Source organism: Pantherophis guttatus, chromosome 4 (assembly GCF_059756535.1).
Source record: "Pantherophis guttatus breed Tessera chromosome 4, ASM5975653v1, whole genome shotgun sequence".
Classification (NCBI taxonomy): domain Eukaryota; kingdom Metazoa; phylum Chordata; class Lepidosauria; order Squamata; family Colubridae; genus Pantherophis; species Pantherophis guttatus.
Window position 1 is genome coordinate 1,152,223 of NC_142066.1, and position 22,310 is coordinate 1,174,532.

The window sequence follows — 22,310 nt, forward strand, 5'->3', positions numbered from 1 at the left end:
ATTTCAACTTGCAACGGCCCTGAAACAATGACCTTTTTTTCACACTTAACGACCGTTGCAGCATCCCCATGGTCTCGCGATCCAAATTCCGACGCTTGGCAAATTGGTTCCTATTTATGACGGTCACAGCATCTCAGGGTTACAATTCCCTTTTGCGACCACTGTACAAAGCAAAATCAACAGGGAAGCCAGATTCGCTTAACGACCCTATGACTTACCAACAATGGCCGTGACTCATTTAACAACGGTGGTGAGGAAAGGTATAAACCCGGGGCAAAATTCACTCAGCCGCTGGTTTTACTTAGCCACGGAAACTTTGGGCCCCATTGGTCGTTAAGTTGAGGACCACCTATAAAAAAACAAAACTTTTCTGCCTCCCCCAAAGATGAGAAGAGATCTATGTCTCAAGAGAATTGTGATGAGTCCTCCAAGCAGTCTTGAGTTTTCAGGACGTGACCCTGTGTGAGTTCACACAATATGTTCAACCCTACAAGCGGAATCCGTGGGGTGTTTCAGATGCAGGGAGTAAGGCCAGGGATGACTTTTTAGGGCAGTATTTCTCAAGCTTGGTCCCTTTAAGAGGTGTGGACTTCAACTCCCAGAATTCCTCAGCCAGCTGGACCTGTTTTTTGTTTTTTTTCTCCCTACTACTGTCTGGAGGAGAGAGATTGCAGAGGAAGGGATTATAAGAGAGTAAGCAGGCCACAATGGGTATGTACATCCACAGCAATGCATTTGTGCCAAGGAATTCTGGGCGTTGAAGTCCACATCTCTTAAAGGGGCCATTACTTAATAGTGCCTTGCCCCCTTTTCACCTCTCCTGCCCCCTTCCTGGGAGCCTTTCCCATGAAATGACCCACACCAACACATTTCGTGGCAAATAAATCTTTATTCCGGATTTTGACAAAGATTCATACAAAATATAATTTATCCCAAGAATTCACAAAAGGCTCTTTTCCAAGCTGGATAAGATTTATTTTACTTTTAAGAAAGAAAAATAATTTTCTGTTTTGAAAATATTTAAAATATTTAGTGACTAGATAGGTAGCGCTCGTTAAAAAAAAGATTTGCATTGGAAATAAGACTATAGCGCTCTCACATTTAGTCCTCGACTTACAACCGTTCATTTAGTGACAGTTTGAAGTGACAACGGCACTGATAATTGTGACTTAGGACCATTTTTCACACTTACGACCATTGCGGTATCCCCGTGGTCACATGATCAAAATACAGAGTTATACAATTTTGTATAAATACAAAATACCAAGTATACAAAATACTTGGCAACTGACTCGTACTTATAGACGGTCGCGGTGTCCTGGGGAGGGTGTCATGTGATCCCCTTTGGCGACCTTCTGACGAGCAACATCGATGGGGAAGCCGGATTCGCTTAACGACTGTCTTACTGAGTTAAGCAGGGCAGTGGTTCACTTTACAACTTTGGCAAGAAATATTGTAAAATAGGGTAAAACCTACGCGAAAATTGTCTCGAATTTTTAGGGCTTACGAATTGTGGTCGTAGGTCGAGGACCACCGGCCCATCAGCCACCAGCCATCTGGAGGTTGCCTTCTGGGATATTCTCAGAGGTGATCCAGTTGGGGGGGCTGTCCTGTGTTGAAGGCTGGCACCGTGGCCCTGGCACGCATCCACCCAGCCCTCCTGAATGGGTCCCCCTTCTATCCGAAGAATACAAGGTGAGCTCGTTCAGGATCCGGTCCCTGCTGAAGCAGCCCCACGGTTAGGGCTCTGTAGGGGTCATCAGCTGGCGCCGATATGCCTTGGCCCGCCGTTTAGCTTCCTTGGCCCCTTCCACAGCCTGGCGAAGATACTTGGAGGGGTTGGCCCTCACCTGGGCTACGGCCCGCGCCAGGATCCTCGTGGCCTGAGGGGATAAGCCATGCAGGAGATTCCACTCGGGCAGGAAATAATTGGGGAGGTGTCCTTCGGCCAGGCTGGCCGACAGATCGTCCAGCACACCTAGGAGGGCGGGCGCTGCATTCTCCTCCTCGGCCAGGTAGCGGCTCGGTAGCCGTTCACAGGACCACAAGGCCAGCGTGAAGAGGTGATACGGCCCCAGGCCTTGCAGGTCACCCCAGGGGAGGGCGGCCGTGGTGGCTCGCAGGGACCACAACAGTGGCAGAGGAAAGATGCGCCTCAAGTGCAGCTCACTAGCCGAGAAGGCGAGGTACCAATCCGAGCCGGAAGTGGACGGGAAGAGATAGAAGCCGGTGGTCACGTCTTCGTCCCTCAATTTACCGTCCCAGAAATGTCCCTGGCTCAGCCACGGCCGGACCACCTCGGGCCACCCCCGAAAGGCCACTACAGGGATGATGTCATAGAGGACACGGTAGGATCCGACGCAGACGATCACGGAGGTGACGCGTCCTCGAAGTTCAACGCGGAAATCTTTGGCCACTGCGGAAAACGCCCGGAAAAACCACTCAGACACCAGCTCTGCAGAGAGGAACGTCTCATCCCCGGAGCTGCACTCGGACCAGCGTTGCAGGGTGGGGGCATCGAAAGGCTCGAGGCTGATCCGGGTGTGTCCAGGGGGGCTCTGCGTCATGTCCAACGTGACAGGCACACCGGCCACGTTCAGAACTGGCACCAGGAGTGTAAAACTGGTATCGTAGTCGCCGCCGGGAGAAAGAGGCCACAGGTTGGTACCATCCACGTGGACTGTGCCCTGCTGGGTCCCACCGGAGAGAAGAAGGTAGCGGTTGACCGGGGGCAATTTTCCATCGGATTGTTGGACCTGGCCTGTGGGGAGAACAAGGCAGGGGGTGAGAGACCTCGTCCACATGTGAAAATCCAATTAATTTGCTTTATTGCTGAAAGCCTCTGCGCAGGAATCTTCTAACTCAACTGCTTTATCGCTGAAAGCCTTTGAATCTTCCCAGCTAATGGTTGGCACCTACCAGATAGTTAGATTAGGGTCCACGGAATTCAAGGGGGAGTTGTACAGGTGTTCCTCAACTTTCGACAATTGAGCCCAAAATTTATGTTGTTAAGCGAGAAATATGCAAAGTGAGTCTTGCCCCATTTTACGACGTTTCTTGCCACGTTCGCTAAGTGAATCGCTGCAGCTGTTAATTTAGTAACACGGTTGTTAACTGAATCTGACTTCTCCATTGCTTGTTAGAAGGTGATCACATGACCCCAGGACACGGCAACCGTCATAAATGTGAATCAGTTGTCAATCATCTGAATGTAAATCATATGACCGTGGGGATGCCGCAGTGGTCATAAGTGTGAAAAATACTCATGTCACTTTTTCCGGTTCTGTTGTAACTTCAAATGATCACTAAGCGAACGGTTGTAAGTCGAGAACTATTTGTACTTAGTTCACTTCTGGCTACGTAGGGATTCCAGGCTGATCCCTTGCTTGACTCCACCCACCCAGGTTCCGCCACTCCTCCTTTTACATGAGGGAGAACCGAATTTACTAAATCTAAATTTGCAAATACAGCTAGTCCTCGACGTACGGCCACAATTGAACCCAACAAGTCTGCTGTGAAGCGCGATACTTGTTAAGTGAGTTTTGCCCTGTTTTACGACCTTTCTTGAGACAATCGTTACACGAATCTCTTCTTTTTCTTCTGCGTCTTTCTCTGTTATGACTTTGGATGTCAAGGGAGTGAATCCCTGCAGTTGTTAAGTGAGTCACATGGTTGTTAAGCGAATCCGGCTCTCCTCCCCCCCGTTTGACTTTTATTTATTTTATTTTATTTATTTTATTACATTTTTATACCGCCCTTCTCCTGCTGGACTCAGGGCGGTGCACAGCTTGTCCGAAGGTCGCAAAAGGGAATCACCTGATCCAGGGACACCACAACGGTCATAAATACGAGTCAGTTGTCAAGGATCTGAATTTTGATCATGTGATCGTAGGAATACTGCAACGTTCTGAAAGTCTGAAAACCAGTCCTAAATCCAGAGGTGGGATTCAGCCAGTTCGCACCGGATCAGGCGAACCGGATGTTAATTTTAATCTGGTTCGCCGAACCGGTTGTTCCAAGAACTGGCTGACCCCGCCCACCCCTCCTCGCCCCTCCCAGGCATCTCCACGCGGCCCGTTTTGGATGCCAGGTAAGTGCAGGACGCACACGGAGGTTCAGGGAGGGTGAAAAACGGGCCTACCGGAAGTCCGGAAACAGGTCTGGAGGCTCCAGAAAAGCCTCTGGAGCCTGGGGAGGGCGAAAAATGGAAAAACAGCTTACTGGAAGTATCGGAAGTCCGGAAACAGGCCCATTTCCTGCCTCTGGAGGGCGCGCGAAGCGAATCGGTTGTTACAAACAGTGAATCCCACCACTGCCCAAGTCCCTTTTTTCAGTGTCATTGCAACTTTGAACGGTCACTAAATGAATGGTTGTCAGTTGAGAACTAGGTTTACCGGGACAAGTCTTCTACCTGCACCAAGAAGATACAGGTAGCCCTTGACTTACAACAGCTCACTTAGTGACTGGAAAACGGCACTGGAAAAAAAGGGACTTATGACCACATTTCACACTTACGACCGTTGCAGCATTCCCCAGGGTCACGTGCTCACAATTCAGCCGCTTGGCAACTGACCCACATTTATGACCGTCGCAGCGTTCCAGGGGTCACATGATCCCCATTTTGCGACCTTCTAATAAGCAAAGTCAATGGGGAAGCGAGAGTCACTTAAAAACCATGTGACTCACTTAACGCCTGCAGTGATTCACTTAACAACAGTGGCAAAAAAGTTCGTAAAACGGGGCAAAACTCCCTTAACTAGAAGGGGCTTTTGGGGGAAGGGGGGTTGCTTTCTCTGCCTCTGTGACCCCCCATACCCACCCACAACTCACCCAGCAGCGAGAAAACCAGATCTTTGGCTTGGAACAATTCGGGGTCTTCCCTGCCTTCGGGGGTCCGGGCTTGGTACTCCTGGATGAGTTGGTTGAGCTCCGCGATCTGCACCCCGGAATGGAAGTCCAGGTCCGTGAGGGGCTTGGCGGGGGCCGGCTTGGGCGGGGGGTCCTCGGCAGGAGATGCCATCCCCGACGGGTCTCTCAAAGCACCTTCCTTGCAGAAGGAAAAGTTAGTCAAAAGAGGTCGGGGGGGGGGTTGGACTAGATGACCTACAAGATCCCTTCCAACTCTGTTTAATCTAATCTAATCTAATCTAATCTAATCTAATCTAATCTAATCTAATCTAATCTAATCTAATCTAATCTAATCTTCCTGCTTGAGCAGGGGGCTGGACTAGAAGATCTCTAAAGTCCCTTCCGGCTCTGTTCTATTCTATTTTACTCTAACCCCCCCACCCACCCAACTGGAATACAGAAGGTAATCAGGGTCTTGGGATGGGAGACCACCAGGAGACCCCGGATTACCAGCTTCACCAGGAAGCTGAGAAGGTTGAAGGAAGGACCGGGGACACGCCCACAGGTGTGGCCCGGAGCATCCGGGTTAGGACAGGTGCAGCCTCCCCTCCCCCCCCATGACCTTCTGGGGCGCCCCATCTCCTCCTCCTCCCCCTCCCCCACCCCCAAGGTCCTGAAAGGGGCAGAAGCGACCCCTCTCCACTCCTTCCTTGCCGCCCCGGTGCAACATCCCGCTCACCTGTGTGCATCTACCTGGCTGAGCCCGAAGCCCCACCCACCGAGGGCGGCTCCCGCCAGGAACCCTGGGAGATGTAGTTCCAGAAACCTCATCCCTCCCCCCCCCACTCTTAAAGCATGTTGGGGGAAAGCCCCCCCCCGAAACGGGGAGGAGGGGTCTTAAAGCATGGTGGGAGGGGCAGCTAGCCCTCTCTCTACTTTTGGGGAAAAGCCCCCCCTCCCCAGAAACGGGGAAGGGGGCGAGGATGGGAGAAACAGAGTGCGGGGCTAAAAAGTACGACCCTCCCCCAATATACCCGGTAAACGCCCCCTCCCCTTTGCAGCATTCCCACGTTCAGGAAAGTTTCTTTCTCTGCCCTCCGGGGAATTTGCAAATAACTGAAACTCCCCCCCCTAAGACCCCTGGAGCTGCTCTTTTGGGGGGAATTAGACTCCTTTTTAAAAGCCCCTTCTGGACCCGCTCCCAGCCTCGGATCGTCTGAACACGTGCGCGGATCCAAAACTCGCAGCTGACAGCCGATCGCCTGGCTCAGGCTTTCCCAGCGTGCTGGACTCTCCTACCCCCATAATCTGGACTGCCATTTGTCAGAAATGGTGTAGGGTCTCCTGTTTGGGTGGGGTTGGGGGGGGTTGGACTAGATGACCTATAAGGTCCCTTCCAAGTTCTGTTGATCCTCAGACAGGAGCTATAGATAGATGGTGGGGAAGGGTCAGTTCAACCCGTTGCAAGGGGGGGCCTTGAAGTCATGGGGTGGGGGACAAGCTACGAAGGAGGGGGGGCTGGAGGGGGTCTTTATCTAGAGTGAGGGGCCCCTCCTAAGAAATCCGATGGGGAGGGGCTGACTTGGAAGTTACTGTACAGCAATATTTTTCCATCTTGGCCCCTTGAAGGGGTTTGGACTTCAACTCCCAGAATTCCCCAGCTGGGAGCTGGGGAATTCTGGGAGTTGAAGTCCACACCCCTTCAAGGGGCCAAGATGGAGAAATTCCGCTGTAGAAGTAGTTCTTGACTTTAAACCATTTATTTATTTGTTTGTTTGTTTGTTTGTTTGTTTGTTTATTTATTTGTTTGTTTGTTTGTTTGTTTATTTATTTGTTTGTTTGTTTATTATTTTATAAAATTTGTATGCCACCCTATCTCCAAGGACTCAGGGCGGCTCACAACGACAGTTGGCCAAGCGATTGTTAAAAACAACGAATATACATAAAAATCAAGAAAGTTTTTTTTTTTTTTTAATTAAAATATACTACCCCATCAGTCCAGGCCGAGCGACATAAATAGCCAAGCGGCCCTTCCATGTTACGATGGCACTGAAAACCAGTGACTTACAACCAGTCCTCGCACTTATGACCATTGCAACATCCCTACGACGTCTTGCGGTCAAACGTCGGGCACGGATCGACGACATTTGCAGCGTCGCGGGTCACATGACCTGCCGGTTTTGCCGTCCATCCCAGCCGGCGAAGTCAAGGGTGGGAGGAAGGGGGGGGAGAAAGCTGGATTCGTTTAACGACCGTGTGATTCGCTTAACCGCTGTAGCGCTTCACTTAACAACCATGGCCCAAAAGGTTGTAAAAGTGGGCGGGACTCAACCGAAGGAATTATTTTAAAATAATCTGCTGCTTTTGATGTTTTATAGTTCGATAAACATTTTAGGTGCTGGTTTTGTGACGTTCAACGCATTTATTAATTAATTAATTTATTAATTCAATTTGTATGCCGCCCCTCTCCGAAGACTCAGGGCAGCATTAAGGCTGTATTGTGTGAACACCGTACAAAATACACACTCGCATACTTAAAAACCGTCTTGTTTAGCAGTGGAAATCCTGGTCTTAAATTTGTGGGTCGTAAGTCGAGGACTGCCCTTCTCCCATATGGCTTCCTTGCGGACAAGCTCTCCGCACTCGTTTGTCTGCAATTGCATGTTCTGTGAACCTAGGCCTTACAAACCACCATTCAGGGTTTAGTACCGTATGTTGCCTGAATCTGGTGCCTTATGCCCCTGATTAAGTAACCCATGGTTTGGAGGACATGCCGTTCAGATGTTTTTTGTCTGAAATGGCCTAGGGCCGTGATGGCGAACCTATAGCACGCGTGCCACAGACGGCACATGGAGCCGTATTTGTGGGCACGCAAGCGTTGCCAACTCAGCTCCAGTGTGCATGCGCGTGCCGGCCAGCTGATTTTCGGGCCTTCCGGTCCCACCGGAAGTCGGGAAAGGGGCGGTTTTTGGCCTCTGGGGAAGTGGGGGAAGGCTGTTTTCACCCTCCCCAGGCTCCAAAAAAGCCTCTGGAGCCTGGGGAGGGCGAAAAACAGGCCTACCAGGCCCACCGGTAACCTTTTTGCCGTCGCATGTCAAAAGCGGGAGGAGCGGGGTTGGGGGGGTTGCGCGTGCATGCACAGGGGGCGTGGGGGGCATTGAATTATGAGTGTGGGCACACACGCGCGCAACCCCCCTACACTCCCCCTGTTTTTGCCACGCGACGGCAAAAAGGTTAGCCATGACTGGTCTAGAGTCTTCCGCTTGAGTAGGGGGTTGGACTAGAAGACCTCCAAGGTCCCTTTGACCTTGGAGGTCTTCTAGTCCTCCAAGACCTCCAGAGGAAGGCCTCTGTTATTCTGTAACTTTCTCGGGTTCTCCAAACAGCGCATCAAAATGTAAACGATGCCCTTAGAGGTCTGCGGAAATTATGCTCAGGTTGAAAGGCAGATAAAAATCATTAGCATCAGGGCCGCCGTGCTGATGACAGCAAAAACATTCTGTCCTTGGGAAGACGCTGATTGACAGCTGTCAAAGGGGGGCGAGAGACCGTGGCTCCTCATTTGCATAATAGCATTTAATTTCCTGATGAGTTGCAATCAGCGGCCCTCCGGTTGTTTCTCCCCCACCCGCCAAAAATCAGGCAGGCGGGCAGGACCTTTCTGGCCCTGGATGGGGGTAGGTGAACAAACTTCTGTGGGTGAGAAATGGAGTTTCTTGGAGGGGGTGTCCACAAATTGCCCTCCCACCCCCCCAAGATCGTTGGTTGAGACACTTTAAAAAGAAAGTGTTTGCAAAGACCTCAGAACACGTGAGCAGCACGCCACGAAATTTATGGGATGGATGGATTTGCCTTTAATGTTTGTTCCCCAAGCCAACATGGACCCACTGTGGACAGCTACGGGTCTGTCCTTCCTCTCTCCTCCTCCTCCTCCTCCTCCTCCTCCTCCTCCTCCTCCTCCTCCTCCTCCTCCTCCTCCTCCTCCTCCACCCTGCTTTGCACTTGAGGGTTTACTTGGAGCGGTACACCCAATCGGATGGTGGGGTCTCGGCCCGGGACGGCCTCTTTGTGTTGGCTGCCCCGCCTTCAGTTGGCGTGGTCCCTGCTTGCATGATGGTGTTGACTATGTTATGGAACCGGGGAGGACTCCCGGCAGAGACCTGCAGCTGCTGCGTTGCAGGGGCCGGTGTCTCCGATTCCCGTCCTCGGCGCTGCTCGCGCGCCTCTAATTCCGCCTGTTCGTCCTGGCTGAGGGTCCGACGCCGGCGCCCCCTTTCAGGAGTCGGTGACCGACTCCCCGGTGGGGTCTGAGGGTGGACGGGGTAGATGTACACTCGGGCAGGACGCCGGGAGTGCTGTCCGGTTGGTAGATATTCCGCCTCCTGGCCGCTGGCTATGGAACGACGCTGAGGTTCCGCCACCGGGGTCCGTACGTACGGTTCTGTGGCCGTGATGGTGTTCCGGCGTTCCTCGGTAGGGACATTAACAACCAGGTCGGAAGTCCCCACGGCGACATCTCGGAAATGGGGGTTGGGGTAGGCTGAGGGGGCCGAGGAGGTGCGGGGCCGGGGTCGGGGTCGGTTGTCGCATTCGCAGTTGTAATAACAGGGCAAGCTGCACGGCAGATAATCGGGGTACAAGTGTCGGTGATGACAGTGTTCCCTGCATCGGAAGTGCCTGTTTTCTAAGTTCATGGTCAACTTGAGCGGCTCCAGGGTACACTGGAGACAGCGCCGTTGGGGCGATCGGCTTCGTCGGCGCCGCCGTCGCGGGGGATCATCGTCGGAGTATTGTATCGATGGCTTTTGGGGATACACTTTCTTCACCGGGCGGACGAGAACGGGAGGTTTTTCGGGTTCTGGAAAAGAGAGAAGATCCGTTGGCAAAAAAATGACGTGGAACGCGAGTGGCCAGGCTGGGCACTGCCCTGCCAGCATCAAAGCCATTTGGCGTCTTGGCAGCCTCTGTGGACCCAAAGCTGGTGGGGTATCGCGAGCGATATCGAACCTCAGACCTCTCGTACGGGAACCCTTTTTACGGAGTGTCTTTGAGAAAACTATCTGACGGTTAAAAAAGGACTTGGGGTTTACAAGTACTCCTCGACTTACAACAGTTCATTTAGTGACCACTCAAAGTTACAAAGGCCCTGAAAAAAGTGACACATGGCAATTTTTCACACTTACGACCGTTGTGGCATGCCTGCAGTCACGTGAGCAAAACTCATATTTACGATGGCCGCAGCCTCCCGGGGTGTGTGGGTGTGTCACATGATCCCCTTTTCTCGACCTTCGGACGAGCACAGTCAACGGGGTGCCGGATTCACTTAACAACCCTGTGACTAATTTAACAACGGCAGTGATTCACTTTAACGGCGGTGGCACGAAAGGGGGTAAAATGGGGCACAACTCACTTAAGAACGGTCTGGCTTCGCAACAGACACTTTTGTGGTCGTAAGTTGAGGACGGCCTGTACACAGAGTGCAAAAATGAGACACACGCACCGAATACTCCCTGCTGAAACGCAGAAGGGAACAACTGCGAAATTCATCCCTGCTCGCCTGCGTGTCAGAGGCCACCGAACGTGGCACCCATGCCTGCTTTCGAGACCCCTGAAATTATGCAACCAGGCTCAACCCCTTCCAGACGAAAGAAACGATGCGTATTTGCCATTTTTTTAAAAAAAGGGGGGTTTAAGTTCTATTTTCATTTCGTTCTACGCGGTTTCGTTTTATGGCCTCCGCGTGGGTTTCGGCTTGCTCTGCGCTTCTCCCAGGAGAACGAGGGGGAAGAAAATATTCCAACACCTGGGAAAAAAATTCCCTCGGGAACGCAACTTTGTCGCTTGTTTACACCGCACACTTCCACGTGTGCCACAACGTTTCGTGACCCGATGTTTTTATCTGCAATTTCTTGCCTTTCCGCCATTCAGGGTAGCGGTTTTAACCATTCGCTTATCTATTTACACAAGAGGGATTAACCCCGCATTCAAGCGGAAACGTTGAGAGCCCAAGAGTTCTTGTGTTTTAAAGGGTAGATTTGCGGTTCGGCACCCACCCTGCCAAAGTGGGCAGAGAATTCTAAATAAATAAACGTCAAATAAACAAATATAGAATCAAAATCAGGTGAAGAGTTAGCACCGCTTTGTAAAGCCTTAGTAAGGCCGCACCTGGAATATTACTGCATCCAGCTTTGCACCCGCACGTTACAAAAATGAGTCTGAGACTTTGGAAAAAGTGCCGAGAAGAGCAAATAAGATGATTTAAAAGCCCGGAGATTAAAACCTAGGAAGAATGGCTGCAGGAATTTGGGTTTGGCCAATCTAGAGAAAAGAAGGAATAGGGGGGGGGGACATGATAGCAGGGTTCCAATATTTGAGGGGCTGCCCCAAAGAAGAGGGGATCAATTTATTCGCCAAAGCCCCTGAAGGAAGGACAAGAAGCAACGGGTGGAAATTAACCAAGGAGAGAAGCAACCTGGAATTAAGGAGAAACTTCCCAACAATTGACCAGTGGAACAGCTTGCCACTAGAACTTGTGAATGCTCCATCACTGGAGGTTTTTAAGAAAGGACTGGACAATAATTTGTCTCAAATAATAGAGGGTATCTTGCTTATTGATTGATTGATTGATTGATTGATTGATTGGTTCGATTTATATGCCGCCCTTCTCGGGAGACTCAGGGCGGCTTACAATGTGTTAAGCAATAGCCTTCATACTTTTTGTATATACCTGCTTAGTAGGGCTTTTTGGGCCCCCCCCTAAGCAGTGTTCTTTTTTATACAAAGTCAGCTTATTGCCCCCACAAGCTGGGTCCTCATTTTACCTACCTTAGAAAGGATGGAAGGCTGAGTCAACCTTGAGCCTTGGCGAGATTCGAACCAGCAGAAATTGCAGGCAGCTGGCAGCTAAGTGCTACTTTAACAGCACTTTAGTCCACTGCACCACCAAGGCTCTTGAGCAGGGGGTTGGACTAGATGACCTCCAAGGTCCCTTCGAACTCTGTCACTGTTACAACCACCTTTATCCCAATGGGTTTTTTTTTCCCAAGAGGCAATTGGACTTTCTGAGTTTTTTTTTTCTCCTTTGAAAACGTTTCGCTTTAAGAAAGCGTTAACAAAGAAAAAAATATGAGACTGGAACTAAAGAATTTAAGAAAATAATTGGAAATTGTATTATGTTATAAATTTAAGAAAATAATTGGGAAGTGTATTATTATTATTATTATTATTATTATTATTATTATTATTATTACTTCAATTTATATGCCGCCTTTCTCCGGAGACTCAGGGTGGCATATTATGTTACATGAATGTAAATGTAGAGATATTGGAGTAAGATTGATACTTAATTGATTTTTTTTATTGAATATCTTTAATTGTTGAAATGTGTTATTTGGAATAGTTGATAAAAGAATCATTGGTGACTGGAATAAGAGAATTTAAGGTAATAACTGGGGATTGTAATATGTTACATGAATTTAATTTTAGGGGTTCAAATTTTAAGGAGGGAAAAGAAAAATTGAACTATATTAGGATGCGAAGTTAAGAGGAAGGGTAATATTGGTTTCTTAGAATTAGAGAGAATAAAGGAGGTGAGAAAAATTATATATAAAATTGTGTTAAAGATGAACCAAAATCTGTATAAATCCAATATTCTGTTCAGAAAAGATGGATGTTTCTTTGTGTGTTTAAAAAAAAAAAAATTACTACAAAAAAAGAAAAAGAAAGAAAATGTTTCGCTTCTCATCCAAGTAGCTTGTTCGGCTCCGAAGGAAAAAACGAAATGTCTTCAAAGAAAGAAAAAAACCTCCCAGAAAGTCCAGTTGCCTCTTGCGGGGTGGGGAAGCACCTTTACTTTTACCTATTTAGCCTACCTGGATTGTAGTGGGGGTGGGGTGGAGGGGAGGCCCCCCCAGAAAGCTCCCTTGGGGAACCTGTAATGTTGCGTAGGACGGAAGGCGAGAGGAGAAGGCGAGATCCGCCCAAAGGGCACCGATGGAAGAGCTGAAGGACAAGATTGAGAACAGAACCTGCTGGAGGAGACCTCCGCGGCCTCACCAACCGGATGGCCCAGAGTCCATTCAATCGTGGGTCCATGTTTTATTTTTTTTTAAATTTAAATTCAAAATGTTAATTTTGGAAGGAGGTGAGAGCCACCCCCAGGTTCAGGGTGGCATCAGGAAGAAAAGGCTAAATTACTTACATCCGTGAATGGCGAACCTGTTAGGACGTGACTGTTACCTAACTTGTTGGGTTAGCAATATATAAACCATCAATGTTGCTTTAAGACTGCTGTATTGCATCATACTGCGTCCTGATTGGTTAGCTCTGTCCTTAAGAGGGAGCTAGAAAATGGTTTGTTTTCTCTTTGCTGTTCTTGCTCTCTGATAGTTCTGTTTGCAAATCCAGAAGAACTGTTTATTGTGAATGACTGCGACGACTGGTAAGAAGACTTTGTTATTGGATTATCCCTGGACTGTCGTTTTGCTATCTCCTGCTTTATATGTGTATGACCCGGACTGTTTATTGGACTGTGCCTTACTATTTCCTGAAAGTAAACACAACTCAGTGTATCTGTGTGTTGACTGTGTTTATTCGTACCTACTCTCAGTCGCTTTCATGTGCACACCCTTGCTACTCAAGGGTTACTCTGCGAATTCCTTAACAGAACCTATGGCACGCGTGCCAGAGATGGCATCAGAGCCCTCTCTGTGGGCACGTGTGCCGTCGCCAGCTGCTTTTCTGGTCTTTCACGAAGCACCGGAAAACAGCCTGAAAACGGCCCCAAAACTGCCCAAAATGCAGGCTGTTTTTTCAGGCCTTTTTTGGGCCTTTTTTGGGCCATTTTCAGGCTGGTTTTGGCCCCCAAAACAAGCTGAAAACAGCCCAAAAAACGGCTTGAAAATGGCTTGAAAAACGGCCAAAAAGCAGGCGTGAGTGCACCAGCGAGCTGGTTTTTGGGTTTCTAGCGTTCCGGTTTGGGCACTCGGTGCCAAAAAGGTTCGCCATCACTGATTTATATCATCCTCTTTTAATGACCCCATAATCCCTTGCATCGGGGTGAAGTCTGGGCAACTGAATGGCGCTGAGTGTTTTACTGGCCGGATGCCTTTCCTGTCGCCAATGAGGAGTTTTGTTCGGCAGATATATTTCTCAGTGTGTTCAGAGAGAGAAATATCTGTTTCTACCTAGGATAGAACTCACGGCCTCCTGATTGGGAGGCGAGAGCTCTGCCTTTAGGCCACCGCACCCCTCAATGATTTACTTCTATACTTTACTAATATTCAAAAACATTTCAACGGAAGTTGTTCCACGCCGGCCGCCCCCCAACTCCCCAGTTTCTGCCATCAATCCCCCCCCTCACCTTTGGTGGCAGCCTGCCCTCCGCACAGGTTCCTCACGAAGCAGCAGAAGTAATAGCAGATCTGGGATGGAGGAAAGAGGGAGGGAGTTTAATCCATAAATTTTATAATAAACCAAGGGCCAGAGGTTTCTCTGTGTATTTATTCATTTAATGTCTACACCGCTCGTCCCATCTATAAGTGACTCTGGGTGGTTGAGAAAACCATATAAAAATATGTGAATAAAAGCAGAAAGTTAAAAAAAAAAAAAAACAGCTAGAAAGCATCATTTAAAAATGCCGGAAAGACAGACTTTTTCACGCCCAACTCAAAAAAAAAAATCAAGGTGCAAAATTCGGCAGAATTGGGCTCTGAAACTATGAGTCCTGTTCTTGGACAGGACTACAACTCCCATGGGGTACACCCCCCCCACCAATCATCTATAGACTCCTACGACAGACAGACTGGAACCTGTAGTAGAAGTAGTCCTCGACTTACAATGGTTTCGCTTAGTGACGGTTCGAAGTTACGCCGGCACTGAAAAAAGGGACTTATGATCGTTTTTCACGCTTACGACCGTTGCAGCATCCCCAGTGTGATTTACATTCGGATGCTTGGCAACTGTCTCATATTTATGACGGTTGCAGCATCCTGGGCGGGGGGGAGTGTCTCGCTATCCTCTTTTGTGACCTTCTATCTGACAAAATCCATGGGGAAGCTGGATTCGCTTAACAACCATGTCGCTCGCTTAACGAATGCAGTGATTCGCTGAACCACTGTGGCGTGGAAGGTCGTACAACGGGGCAAAACTCAGAACTGTCTCGCTTAGCGACATAAATTCTGGACTCCGTTGTGGTCATAAATTGAGGATTGGATTGAACCGTTGTGGGTGCCACCTTAACTCTTTCCATCGTATTCGGTGCCTGCCCCCCACTGCCAACAGCCCCCCCCCAAGCCAAGGCCGCCCCCATTGGAGGCTGAGGCCTCCCGCGTCCATCCCCGGGCCCCCAGGGGCCCCTCACCACGGTGGCCAGTTTGAGGGCCAGTTGCACCACCACGATCAGTGCCAGCAAGACGGCCACGGTCTCGTGGAGCTCCAGGCAGCAGCCCTCGGGGGGTGGGTGGCACAGGAGGCTGGTGTCCCCCATGGGCGAGGCACCTCGGCCGGGAGCTGGCCGCCTGAGCCAGGCATCCCCTCTGCCCCCTCCGCTTGGCACAGGGGCTGCTGCTGGCCCTGGCAGGGGGGGTGGGGTGAGAGAGCCCTGGAGGGGCTGGCCCAAGCAGGGTTTGTGATGCAACCCAGCCTTCCCCACACACACACACACACACCCAGGGATTGTGAGCTGGAGGAGGCTTGGGGGGGCTGGTGGGGGGGGGCAGCCTTCCCTCCTGAGCCCCTGGGTGCCCCCCTCCCTCTTTCGTCTCCGTTGTCCCCTTCACACCCTTCCTCGCTCTTTTCTATATCTACCTTCCTTCCTTTTCTCTTCCTTTTCTCATCTTCCTTCTCCTTCCCTCCCTCCCTCTTCCTCCCTTTTTTATACCTTCCTTCCTTCCTCTGCCCTCCCTCCCTCTTTTCTCTATCTTCCTTCCTTCCTTTTCTCTTCCTTTTCTCATCTTCCTTCCTCCCTCTCTCCATTTTCTCTCCTTCCTTCCCTCCCTCTTTTCTATCTCTCTCTCTCCATTTTCTTCCTTCCTTCCATCCAACCCTCCTTCCTTCCTTCCCTCCCTCCCCCTTTTCTATATCTCCCTCCCTCCCTCCCTCTCTCCATTTTATCCCTTCCCTCCCTCCCTCCCTCCCTTTTTCTCATCTTCCTTCCTTCCCCTCTCCATTTTCTCTCCTTCCTTCCCTCCCTCTTTTCTATCTCTCTCTCTCCATTTTCTTCCCTCCATCTAACCCTCCCTCCTTCCTTCCTTCCCTCCCCCTTTTCTATATCTCCCTCTCTCCATTTTATCCCTTCCCTCCTTCCTTCCCTCCCTCCCTTCCTGCTCTTCACTTTTCTATGTCTCCCTTCCTTCTTTCCTTCCTTCCTCTCTCTCTCCCTCTCTCCATTTTCTCTCCTTCCTTCCCTCCATCCCTCCCTTCCTTTTCTCCCTTCCTCCCCCTATCCCTTCCTCCCTTCCTCCCTCCCTCCCTCCTCCTTTCTCATTCCTCCGCCTCCCTTCCTGCCTCTCTGGCTCCCACAGTCGTCCTCCCCCCCCACCGCCCCAGAGTCCCCCCCCTCCCCACACATTCTGCCACCAGATGGCGCCACCAGGCTGCCAGATAAAAGCAGGAGAATTTACAAGATCCACCCACTGCAAATGTCATCCCTGGCTGGGACCACCCTCCGAAGCCCCTCACCACCACCGAGCCAAACAGTTGCTAAGTGAACTTTGCCCCACAGTACGACTTTCCCGGCCACCGTTGTTAAGCGAGTCACTTGCCGTTAGTAACCCCATCCTTAAATGAATCTGGGCTCTCCCCGTTGACTTTGCTTGTCGGAGGGTCGCTAAAAGGGATCGCGTGACACCCCCACCCCCCACCCCCAGGAGGCTGCAACCCTCACAAATAGGAAGCAGTTTGCCAAGTGTCTGAATTTTGATCCCCCAAGTAAGGGAATGCTGCAACGGTCGCTAAGTGTGAAAAACGGTCGTAAGTCCCTTTTTTCAGCGCTACTCTCAGGTTGGTCACTAAATGAACCATTGTAAGTCGAGGACTATCTGTATTATTTTTTATGTTTCAACTCCTGCCTCGGTAAAAAAATGGGGTTGCTGGTTTTTTTTAGGGCTCCTATCCTTTAAAATCCAGTCTTGGTCCCTTTAAGGCCTGTGGAATTCTGGGAGTTGAAGTCCAGAGGTCTTAAAAGTGGCACTCCTGCTTTAAACCTTCCCTGGTTTGGGTGTAAAACTAAATCCCCGATGAGCTCAAGGGAAGAACTCCTGACAAAGGGCGTAACTGATGATTATTTGACTTTTCTGCCCTTTAATTCCCACCCCGGACAGATCCGGAGGCAAAACGCCAGGTTTAAATTCTGGGCAGAGGCATCGAGGTTAAACGCTTGGCACAATCGTCTGCTTACACACATTTTCTACACACTTCTTTTTTGTGCTGGTGGGGATTTTCAAACCCAGATGAGCTCAGGGGGGGGGCTTTGGGTGGGGTGGGAGTGAGGTCAAAGCCATAATCTTCTCCCCATCATTTCCACACCTGTGGGCCAGGTAAGGGCTACACAAACAGGTCCTGCCAGATAGCAAAGAGCCCTCGTGGTTGCCCGCCTGACGAGGTGCCAGGGTGCCCAGGGAGAAGGTTGGAACTATGCCAGCTGGAGAAGGGGGGGCACTGGGGTCTTGGCTTGTGTGTGGGGGGGAGGCAGCAGGGCAGGAAGAGAGGAAGGTAGGAGTTGTGCCCGAAGAGGTGAGAAGAACCTAATTGCTAATTAGATCAGCCCAGCCTGCATCCAGGTTGCCAGCTTCGGCCTCGGGAAGCGATTATCCAGGGCAAGGCATCTCTGGGGGAAAGGGAAATGGGGAGGGGGGGGCTTGCTGTGGGGAGGTGGGGCAGTAGATGGGGAGGACAAGGCTCAGAACAGGAGCTGGATCTCTTGGATCTGACTCTGCCGCACCCTGGAGCTGTTTGCAAGGCGAAGACTGGATCTCTCCTTGGGAGGAGGAGCAGGAGGAGGAGAGGAAGAAGGAGAAGAAGGGGGGAGGAGCAGGAGAAGGAGAAAAAGGAAGGAGGAGCAGGAAGAGAGGAGGAGGAGGAGAGGAAGGAGTAGAAGAAGGAAGGAAGGAGCAGGAGGAGAAGGGATGGAGAAGTAGAAGGATGAAGAGAAGGAAGAGAAGGAGGAGGAGAGGAGGAGAGGAAGGAAAAGGAGAAGGAGGGCAGGAGGAGGAGGAGAGGAAGGAGTAGAAGAAGGAAGGAAGGAGCAGGAGGAGAAGGGATGGAGAAGTAGAAGGATGAAGAGAAGGAAGAGAAGGAGGAGGAGAAGGAGGAGAGGAAGAGGAGAGGAAGGAGGAGGAGAAGGAGGGCAGGAGGAGGAGAGAAAGAGGAAGAAGGAGGAGAAGAAGGAAGTAAGGAGCCGGAGAAAAAGGGATGGAGAAGGATGAAGAGGAGGAGGAGAAGGAGGAGAGGAAGGAAGAAAGGAGCAGGAGAAGGGATAGAGAAGGAGAAGGATGAAGAGAAGGAAGAGAAGGAGAAGGGGAAGGAGGAGAGGAGGAAGAGAGGAAGGAGGAGGAGGAGGGCAGTAGGAGGAGGAGGAGAGAAAGAGGAAGAAGGAGGAGAAGGAGAGGAAGGAGGAGAAGAAGGAAGAAAGGAGCAGGAGAAAAAGGGATGGAGAAGGATGAAGAGTAGGAAGAGAAGGAGGAGAGGAAGAGGAGTGGAAGGAAGAAAGGAGCAGAAGGAGAAGGATGAAGATCTCTCTCTCTCTCTCTCTCTCTCTCTCTGTGTGTGTGTGTGTAAGTGAGTGAGTGCGTGTGTATAATTTCCAAATTGTCTCCACCTGCAAGGTAGGCCAGGTCTGGAAACAGTTATGACTAGAAGGAACTTTGCTTTATTGTTGAAGTGGGGTGTATTGATTTTGACAAAGGGGGGGGTACTTCCATCCCCTCTAGTTTAGCCTCCCCCCACCCCCTCTTGGGGGGGCTTACTTCCCCCCACCCCCCAGTAAACCTGGCCTCAAATCTTGCTCCAAAATCTCCTTTTTTGTTTTTCTTAAATTTATTTTTATATGCCGCCCTTCTCCGGAGACTCAGGGCAGCTTACAATGCGTTAAGCAGTAGCCTTCATCCTTTTGTACATTTATACAAAGTCAGCTTATTGCCCCCACAAACCGGGTCCTCATTTTACCTACCTTAGAAAGGATGGAAGGCTGAGTCAACCTTGAGCCTGGTGAGAATTGAACTCACAGTAATTGCAGGCAGCTGGATGTTAATCACAATGCTATCAGTCTGCTGAGCCACCAGGCTACCTTGAACTGCATTTCGGATCGAATTTGCATCGGGTTCGTGTCTCTTGTGTGCGAGACCCTAACACGGCGACTCCTCAATTTACGGCCGTTCGTTTAGTGACCGTTTCAAAGTTACAACGGCGCTGAAAGAAAGAGACCGAGGGCCGTAACTTTTCAGACTTAACGAACGTTGCAGCAACCCCCACCCCCATGACCAACATTCAGAAACTCGGCAGCTGACTCGCATTTATGACGGTGGCGGCATCCTGGAGGTCACGCGATCCCCCTTTTGCGACCTTACGACAGGCAACGTCCGTGTGGAAGTCGGGCTCGCTTAACTCACAACCGCTAAGGCAAGCGAGTCGTTAAATGGGACCAAACTCACTTAGCAACCGCCTCTTTCTTAGCAACAGAAATGTGGGGGGGGGAGGCTCAATGGCGGTCGTAAGTCAAGGATTGCTGTTGGGGCAAAGCCTCCCTGGTTCCCTTGGAAGGGAGGCAGTCAGGCTGTCCATGGATCGGACACATTCTGGGAGGGGGGGGGGCATCAGGTGTTTTTCGGCCCCCAGGCCCCCTCCTTGCCTCCACCTTCAAATTTCCCAGGAGGCCGTTCACTCAACAGCAGTCCCCTCTCTCTCTCCAAAACTGGCCTTACAGATTTATCTCGAGTTGGAAGGGTCCTTAGAGGTCATCTAGTCCAACCCCCTACTTAAGCAGGAAACTCTGTGCCGTTATCAGACCTGATGAACTTCAGCAGAAGGTACGTAGGTTTGGCCCGTGGTGGAGCTCACCTCTGGCTGTTTTGGGGTTCCCCTCTGCAGACAAAATGCCGTACCAACCCACGGGTGGGTGGGGGAGGGCTCCTTGCCAGAGCTCCCCTCCCCGATCGCCGGATTCTTGCAATTTGACCACCTCAAATCACGACGAATTCTAAGCATGGGCTCCACGCTGTGCCTACCACGAGGATGCCCACCGTCACAGCTTGGTGGGGTTGATTGTGTGCCCTCCGCCCCCAATTCTCACCCTTTATTTTGGCAGAACTAGAAGCGAGATATTTAGCGGCCGAGGATGATGGGAGCTGGAATCTATTGTTGTCAGAAGGCGACAGTCCAACCGCCCTGAGTCTCCGGAGAGGGGCGGCGTATACATTTAATAAATAAATAAATTTAATAAATAAGATGCAAGAGGATGTTGGGTGATTTTTTTTAACATTTTGCTCGTGGGAACTTCTCCACCGTCTTCACAGGTTCCAAGGATGTCACATCAAAATGCAGGTGAGGAGGGGGCTTCAAACCGTGGGTTCAAAGGGGAGGGGGGCTTCAAGCCTTCAGCTGCGCAAGAGAGAAGAGCAACTAAGAGGATGAGGGGGGCTGGAGGCGAAAACGTACAAAGAACGGTTGCAGGAATTGGGGATGTGACATTTAACGAAAAGAAGGACCGGGGGTGACATGTAGACATCTTCCAGTATTTGAGGGGCTCCCCCAAAGAAGAGGAGGGGGTCCACCTATTCTCCAAAGCCCCTGAAGGCAGGAGAAGAAGCAACGGATGGAAACTAATCAAGGAGAGAAGCAACCTGGAATTAAGGAGAAATTTCCTAACAGTGAGGACAATTAATCAGTGGAACTGCTTGCCACCAGAAATTGTGGGTGCTCCATCGCTGGAGGTTGTTATGAAAAAACCGGAGAACCATTTGTCTGAAACGGCATCAGGTCTCCTGTTTGAGCAGGGGGCTGGACTAGAAGACCTCCGAGGTCCCTTCCAAGTCTAATATTCTGCATTCTTGGCCTACTTAAATCCAGCACCGGATGCCTGTTTGAATTTCACCAGTTGGGCTAACTGTATTCCAGGCGAGATAAGCCATGATTGATGGGTTTAGGATCGCGGGTGGACAATGGTGGCTTATTCAACAAGCCACAATGCGTCTAATCGGAGCGTAGCCTGAGAAAACAAGCCCCCATCTTCACCTTGGAGGCAGGTGGGCTTCCGTTCTTTCAGAAGGCTGGAGGGCCACCAACATGGACGCTTTGGAGACTACAACTCCCAGAATCCCCCATGCTGCGTTCTGGAAGCAGAATGGTGGGGGCACCAGGTCTGGGGTGGGGGGTGGGGGAGGGGCCAGATTTCTTACCAGATGTGGGGTCTTCATCCAGCTGGGTGGATTTATATCCAGCAATCGATGGGTCGGATTAATCAATTGATGCTCAGGGCCCCCTAACAGAGAAGACCCTCAACCCCCCCCCATTAGCAGAGTGTGTCCAGATTCAGCACTTGTCCAAACCCCCCCAACTCAGGTGCCCGTAAACCCCTCCCCCACACCGAAACCTGGTCCTCCAGCCTAGGGAAGGGTCTGGGTGTCCCTTTGGGAGCTGAGACCCTCCCCAATTGCTCCGTCCTTGACAAGGAGGGGCTACTCGGCCTTAAGGGAGCCTTCCTCCCCCCCCCGCCACATGGGGGTCCGGACTGCACGACTGGTCTGCCTTGCGCCCTCCCACCCTTCTCCAGAGGCCTCCCCCCTCCTCAATCCCTTTGGCCCCATCCAGAAGGGTCTCCCCGGCCTTGAAAGGGGGGGACTGCTGCCCTGCCACTTGGGGGGGTCTGGGTTCTTTCCGCTTCTTCCCCCCCACATTCGGCCTTGAGGGGGGCCCTGCCACTTGGGGGGTCCAGCCTGCGCGACTCATGCCCCCCCATCCTTCTCCAGAGGTGCCCCCTCCTCAATCCCTTCGGTCATGTCCAGAAGGGTCTCCCTCACTTTGAGGGGGGCTGCCCTGCCACTTGGGCAGGGGGTTGGGTTCTTTCCGCTTCTTCGCCCACCTCTCGGACTTGAGGGGGTGTCCTTCCACTTGGGGGTCTGGCCTGCGCGGCTGCCCCCCCTTCCCCAGAGGCGCCCCCTCCTCAATCTCTTTGCCTGCGTCCAGAAGGGTCTCCCTGGCCTTGAAGGGGGGGGGGTGCTGCTGCCCTGCCACTTGGGGGATCCGGGTTCTTTTCGCTTCTTCTCCCACCCCTCGGCCTTGAGAGGGGACCCTGTCACTTGGGGGGGGTCCGGCCTGCGCGACTCCTCGCGCCCCCCCCCGCCCTTCTCCGGCGGCGCCCCCTCCTCAATCGCTTCGGCCGCGGTCCCTGCTACTGGGGGGGGGTCCGGGTTATTCTTTGCCCCCACCCCCACCCCTCCTCCCCCCGCCCCCCGCGCGGCTCCCGCCCC

The 22,310-nt window shown here is 51.3% G+C and overlaps 2 protein-coding genes across 3 annotated transcripts; both read right to left on the bottom strand.

The window, feature by feature from the left end:
* Nucleotides 1–869: 869 nt before the first annotated feature.
* Nucleotides 870–5,679, bottom strand: TMEM102 (transmembrane protein 102). Its single transcript, XM_034404701.3, has 3 exons — nucleotides 5,588–5,679; nucleotides 4,831–5,043; nucleotides 870–2,761 (listed from the first exon to the last, which is right to left on the bottom strand). The coding sequence occupies exons 1-3, from the start codon at nucleotides 5,595–5,597 to the stop codon at nucleotides 1,740–1,742; spliced, it is 1,245 nt and encodes a 414-aa protein (XP_034260592.2). The 5' UTR covers nucleotides 5,598–5,679; the 3' UTR covers nucleotides 870–1,739.
* A 2,999-nt stretch (nucleotides 5,680–8,678) lies between these two features.
* Nucleotides 8,679–22,250, bottom strand: LOC117656534 (uncharacterized). Of its 2 annotated transcripts, none has more exons than XM_060684682.2 (3): nucleotides 21,240–22,250; nucleotides 14,210–14,270; nucleotides 8,679–9,706 (listed from the first exon to the last, which is right to left on the bottom strand). In XM_060684682.2, exons 1-3 carry the CDS (start codon nucleotides 21,255–21,257, stop codon nucleotides 8,859–8,861), a joined length of 927 nt encoding a protein of 308 aa, XP_060540665.2. In that variant the 5' UTR covers nucleotides 21,258–22,250; the 3' UTR covers nucleotides 8,679–8,858. The 2 variants fall into 2 exon arrangements, with proteins under 2 accessions (XP_060540665.2, XP_034260591.2); XM_034404700.2 differs by lacking the exon at nucleotides 21,240–22,250 and adding an exon at nucleotides 15,209–16,262.
* Nucleotides 22,251–22,310: the final 60 nt, after the last annotated feature.

Excerpts from the sequence above, each read along its gene's own strand:
- TMEM102 (XM_034404701.3), bottom strand. Across the intron at positions 2,762-4,830 it reads TCTGGTTTTCTCGCTGCTGG|GCCAGGTCCAACAATCCGAT; the intron begins GTGAGTTGTGGG and ends TTCTCCCCACAG.
- LOC117656534 (XM_034404700.2), bottom strand. The coding sequence starts at position 15,334 with ATGGGGGACACCAGCCTCCTGTGCCACCCACCCCCCGAGGGCTGCTGC. Across the intron at positions 14,271-15,208 it reads CCCTCAAACTGGCCACCGTG|ATCTGCTATTACTTCTGCTG; the intron begins GTGAGGGGCCCC and ends CCTCCATCCCAG. Across the intron at positions 9,707-14,209 it reads AGGGCAGGCTGCCACCAAAG|AACCCGAAAAACCTCCCGTT; the intron begins GTGAGGGGGGGG and ends TCTCTTTTCCAG.